This window comes from Salmo trutta, chromosome 16 (genome assembly GCF_901001165.1).
Source record: "Salmo trutta chromosome 16, fSalTru1.1, whole genome shotgun sequence".
Lineage (NCBI taxonomy): Eukaryota > Metazoa > Chordata > Actinopteri > Salmoniformes > Salmonidae > Salmo > Salmo trutta.
The window spans coordinates 31,659,510-31,665,509 of record NC_042972.1 but is presented as its reverse complement, the minus strand read 5'-3'; the positions used below and the strand labels follow the sequence as shown (position 1 = coordinate 31,665,509).

The 6,000-nt window shown below is 41.2% G+C and overlaps 1 protein-coding gene across 4 annotated transcripts in view; it reads right to left on the bottom strand.

The window, feature by feature from the left end:
• Window positions 1-772: 772 nt before the first annotated feature.
• LOC115150540 (collagen alpha-1(VII) chain) overlaps window positions 773-6,000 on the bottom strand; it is a 120,197-nt gene continuing 114,969 nt past the window's right edge. For 2 of the 4 annotated variants that reach the window (XM_029693949.1, XM_029693948.1), the window contains exons 114-120: window positions 5,864-5,912; window positions 5,602-5,612; window positions 4,622-4,709; window positions 4,076-4,207; window positions 3,435-3,497; window positions 2,648-2,830; window positions 773-1,493 (exon numbers count right to left, since the gene is read on the bottom strand). In XM_029693949.1, coding sequence (XP_029549809.1) covers window positions 1,465-1,493; window positions 2,648-2,830; window positions 3,435-3,497; window positions 4,076-4,207; window positions 4,622-4,709; window positions 5,602-5,612; window positions 5,864-5,912 — 555 coding nt within the window. In that variant the 3' untranslated portion in view covers window positions 773-1,464. The remainder of the gene's footprint in view (window positions 1,494-2,647; window positions 2,831-3,434; window positions 3,498-4,075; window positions 4,208-4,621; window positions 4,710-5,601; window positions 5,613-5,863; window positions 5,913-6,000) is intronic. The other 2 variants (XM_029693950.1, XM_029693952.1) reach the window with 2 other exon arrangements.

The window sequence follows — 6,000 nt, the reverse complement described above, 5'->3', positions numbered from 1 at the left end:
CCAAACATATTTGCTTATTTTTTTCTGGCCACTCTTCTGTAAAGCCCAGCTCTGTGGAGTGTACGGCTTAAAGTGGTCCTATGGACAGATACTCCAATCTCCGCTGTGTAGCTTTGCAGCTCCTTCAGGGTTATCTTTGGTCTCTTTGTTGCCTCTCTGATTAATGCCCTCCTTGCCTGGTCCGTGAGTTTTGGTGGGTGGCCCTCTCTTGGCAGGTTTGTTGTGGTGCCATTTTCTTTCAATTTTTTAATAATGGATGTTCAAAGTTTCAGATATTTTTTTATAGCCCAACCCTGATCTGTACTTCTCCACAACTTTGTCCCCGACCTGTTTGGAGAGCTCCTTGGTCTTCATAGTGCTGCTTGCTTAGTGGTGTTGCAGACTCTGGCCTTGCAGAACAGGTGTATATATACTGAGATCATGTGACACTTAGTTAAATAAAGTCCACCTGTGTGCAATCTAATTATGTGACTTCTGAAGGTAATTGGTTGCACCAGATCTTATTTATGGACTTCATAGCAAAGGGGGGAATACATATGCACGTACCACTTTTCAGTTTTTATTTTTTTATAATTTTTTGAAACAAGTTATTTTTTTCATTTCACTTCACCAATTTGGACTATTTTGGGTATGTCCATTACATGAAATCCAAATAAAAATCTATTTAAATTACAGGTTGTAATGCAACAAAATAGGAAAAAAAAAAACTTTTGCAAGGCACTGTATACACCTCTAAAATGATTTTATATATAATAAAACATTGTAGAAATACTATTATTCATTCTCTGGTTTATTCACATATTTCATAAAACAATGAGTAATGTTTCCGAGCCATCATGAATGAGTGTGCTTTTTGAAATTTGAACATCAAACTTGGCGAAAATACAAACGTTTATTTTTCTTTGAAAACAACAAATGAAATGTGCAATATAAAAATATATTTTAAAATAGCACCCTTTCTCTGTCAGGTTAAAACATGCAGAGTTTAACATGAATCATTAGGACACACAAAACACTATTTCCCAGGTAATACAAATATACATTTATATGTACATTACATTGGCAAAATATAATAACATGTATTGTGAGTGCCTCTTTATACATACAGAACAGCTATTTAGTGGACAGATTTGGAACTCATTACTTGTACATCCACCAAAGACAGATTCTGCATTCTGTGGTATGGTTGCATCAATGTTTGGACAACATTGTCTTCCTGTAATACGGTGCTGCTGTAATCGCTAGAAGTAATTCTGAGGGGGATTTAAAAGTTTGGCTGCAGAGTTAACGTAATACAAATGTACTTGAAATAAATAATAAAATCATCAACCATGAGAAAAGATCCATCAATGGTGTAAATACTGTATATTCAAAACCTTGCCAATGTTTATAGCTTTAAATATTAAACAACCATTTGTTGCCATTCTTTAGGGTGGAGAGGAGGTAGTCATGACATGCCCTTCATCATCTCCCCCTTTTCAAAGGAACAGCATCTGCAACAAAACACAATAATCCGTTTTGGGGATACATTTTGTTGTGTGTACATGTGTGTATGTGCAGCATGAATGTGTGTGTATTCAGCATGATATACACTACCGTTCCAAAGTTTGGGGTCACTTAGAAATGTCATTGTTTTTTAAAGAAAAGCACATTTTTTGTCAATTAAAATAACATCAAATTGATCATAAATACAGTGTAGACATGGTTAATGTTGTAAATTACTTTTGTAGCTGGAAATGGCAGATTTTTTATGGTAATATCTACATAGGCGTACAGAGGCCCATTATCAGCAACCATCACTCCTGTGTTCCAATGGCACGTTGTGTTATCTAATCCAAGTTTATCATTTTAAAAGGTTAATTGATCATTAGAAAACCCTTTTGCAATTATGTTAGCACAGCTGAAAACTGTTGTTTTGATTAAAGAAGCAATAAAACTGACCATCTTTAGACTGGTTGAGTATCTGGAGCATCAGCATTTGTGGGTTCGATTACAGGCTCAAAATGGCCAGAAACAAAGAACTTTCTTCTGAAACTCGTCAGTCTATTTTTGTTCTGAGAAATTAAGGCTATTCCATGCGAGAAATTGCCAAGAAACTGAAGACCTCGTACAACGCTGTGTACTACTCCCTTCACAGAAAAGCGCAATCTGGCTCTAACCAGAATAGAAAGAGGAGTGGGAGGCCCCGGTGCACAACTGAGCAAGAAGACAAGTACATTAGACTGTCTAGTTTGAGAAACAGACGCCTCACAAGTTCTCAACTGTAAATTGTACCCGCAAAACACCAGTCCCAACATCAACAGTGAAGAGGTGACTCCGGGATGCTGACCTTCTGACCTGCCAGGCTTTTTTCGCTATACTTGACTTGAGTGGATTGAGTCACTGGCATGATCTTCCTGTTCGGTTTTGTGCCCCCTCGGAGCTTGGATCTTCTCTAAGTTTATTCATTGGTTCCTGCCTTTCTTTTCCTAGCCACCATGCTTCTACATCTGCATTGCTTGCTCTTTAGGGCTTTAGGCTGGGTTTTATAAATACATTTGATTGATTGATAAGTATGTGTGCACAGTAAGCTACTATGTGTGCTTGCTTATGTGTGTGTGTTTGAGTGTGTGTGTGTTTGAGTGTGTGTGTGTGTGTGTGTGTGTACCTGTGTCCTCCGGGAGGCAGCGCTCCTCACAGGTCTCCTGATGGAGGAAGCGGTTGGCGTTGCCCTCACAGCCGCTGTAGATGAAGGGTCTACAGGCCTGCACCTGGCTGTTAAAGTACCAGCGCAGAGTAAACCTCCCACAGCTGCCCTCCTCCAGGGGCAACACGCAAAGGTCCACTGCAGCTGGAATACATCACACACACACAGTGAGGAAAATCACAGTGAGAGAGACAGAGAGACACACAGAGAGACACACAGAGAGACACACAGAGAGAGAGCTCCAACAGTAAGTTAGGTGAATGTGATGTTAGTATTAATGTTAATGAACAGTAACTTAAAATTCTGTGATGAGTGACCATACAGTGACCATAGAATTAACAGTCTTTAAGAGATATCATTTTGATTTTCTATGTCTGGGATCAAAGCTGAAGATGGCTTGTACGGTCAAATCCATTCAGGTTTTATAAAAATAAAATAAATGTTTCAGTATAATTCTACGTATATTATCTATAGTAACTTTTGTCAATTTGCCAAACAAAAACAATTCAGTGCCCAAATTCAGATATGCTTGGATGTGTTTTGATTAGTTATCAACAGCAATCAAAGAAAATAAAAACAATTTCTCAACTAGTTGATTTTTTTCTCTGTGTGTGTGTGCGTGTGTGTATGTGCTTCAGAGATTAACATCAAGAACCATCATGCTAGAGAGGCCAGAGGCATGCAGAGATGGAGGCGGAGTTAACCCTTAAAACACCCCACAGTGGAGGAGGAAGTGGGCGGGGTTTACCTTCCCCTTTGACCTCTCTCCTGGACCTTTTTGCTTTCAGAGGGTCAACAGTGACTGTCTCACCTGTCGACATGCAATCATTCAACAAACATCAACATCTATCAACAGACACCCTGTAATAAGCAAACTAACAACACAAAACAGACACACTGCATCGACAACACAATAAAATGCACAAATACAGTCCTAACTTGATAAACATGCACATAATTGAACGTTTCACGTAAATCCCATATTGTTGGAAATTAGAGATTTGCAAGACTGCTATATATACCCATATATCTTAAGTTAAGAACAGACCACTGTACACAACACATACAAAAACACTTGCCTAGTTAAATAAAGGTAAAATATAATCTACTTCCTCAGAGTCAGATGAACTCATGGATGCCATTTTTAAGTTTCTAACTAGCGTTAGTGCAATTGCTAACTATCATAACCACAATGACTGGAAGTCTATGGGAGACGTTCCTGTAGACTTCCATTCATTGCGCTAATGCTAATTTGCGTTGGCTCGCAAAACTACCTCTAACTTCCTACATACTAGATGCAGACATAAAAATGGTATCCACTAGTTTATCTGACTCTGGGGAAGTTTATTGCTATCCCTTTAAGAGTGTGTGTTTGTGTGTGAGACGTACCGTCGTTCTGATTCGCAGCGGGGGTTAGGTGGATGCTCTGCTCCATAGCCATGGAATCACCGTAACTCTCTATAGAGTAGATATCGTCGTAGTCAGGGTCATTGGTGTTCACCACCACACGCAGCTCACGCCCTGCAACACAGCACAGGGCAGGGGGTGCCACAGCGGTCACAACCCTAACCCCGACCACTCACTGACCACCCCACGGCCAGAGGGGAGACACCCCCCCAACTCCTACAGCACATCACTGGACTTTCACCAAATGCTCAGTCCACCCGTGAATGGGCCTTTATTCAGCTGGAATACCCCACTTACAAACCCCCTAACTTTAAAAAGCAGACAAACCAGAGAGTTAGAGAGTGAGTAAAACTGTGATGGACAGACAGACAGAGATATTCTTTATAATGTTCAGAGAATACTGATGAGAAAACAGGGCCCATTGTTTAGCACCAGACACAGCATCACTCTGGGCTGTTTGTTAAGACATACTGACGGACAGACAGACAGACAGGTAATGATGAAGGACAGTTGGACAGACACACTCACCATCCTTGCCCTCCTCCCCCTGCCGGGCCAGCTGTTGCTCTGGAACAGGACGGGCCCTGGGGCGGGACAGGGTTTCTGTCACAACACCTGAGAGCCGGCCGGGATGGGGGGGATTTTGATTTGATTTGATTTGATTTGACAGGGGGGGAAGGAAGAGGGGCCAGGAACATAAAAACAACAACAGGAAATCCACGCTGGTCAGTAACACACATAGACATAGCCACCAGACACCACCGAAACCCAACATATACACCCATGAGAACATACAGTAGAATCAGTGGTTGAAGTGAAATGAAATAGATACCAGTACTCATTTTGGGTGCTGGTAGTATTTATATTTAGTTGCCAGTACTCATCATATTTTAGAGCCAATATTCTGAGCAGGTCAGCACTGGCCCACTTCAAGCACTGAGTACAACAGATAACCACCTACATGGACCACACCACATAACAGAACCAAAACTACATAGTACAGACACACGTCAGAACCAAAACTACATAGCACAGACACACGTCAGAACCAAAACTACATAGTACAGACACACGTTAGAACCAAAACTACATAGCACAGACACACGTCAGAACCAAAACTACATAGCACAGACACACGTCAGAACCAAAACTACATAGCACAGACACACGTCAGAACCAAAACTACATAGCACAGACACACGTCAGAACCAAAACTACATAGCACAGACACACGTCAGAACCAAAACTACATAGCACAGACACACGTCAGAACCAAAACTACATAGCACAGACACACGTCAGAACCAAAACTACATAGCACAGACACACGTCAGAACCAAAACTACATAGCACAGACACACGTCAGAACCAAAACTACATAGCACAGACACACGTCAGAACCAAAAACACAGTGACTACATAAACTAATAATAAAGCTAAAAAGTTAATGCCAAAGGTAGCTACTGCCCTTATCCCATCTGGTCCACATGTCAGACTGATAGCCACTCACCTCCACAAGCTGAAAGACAAAGAGAAAAGGGAGGAGAGGAAAAGAGAATGTTACTTTCTCTTCATTACAGGGAAAGTCAATAGCACTGAGAAGTTCTAAATGGACAGAGGGTCTGAATCACACTCTGTGGAGCATTACGTTCAATACAGATGTGTTAGCACCATTACTTGTTCACTTGATGATGAAGAACTGAAGTTTAACTGAGGACACCAGCATGTTGGATTGGGACATTGGAGTTTTGGCAGGTGACTAAGACTTACCACAGTGTTGGCTCATTTCTGTGCGGACGTATGTCCGAATCTCATCCTCCTGCACAGAGAGCCAGAGGAGAAGAGGAGGAGTGGAAGAGACAGGCAGAGACGTGACAGCATTATAATGTGTTTGTGTGTGTATGGTT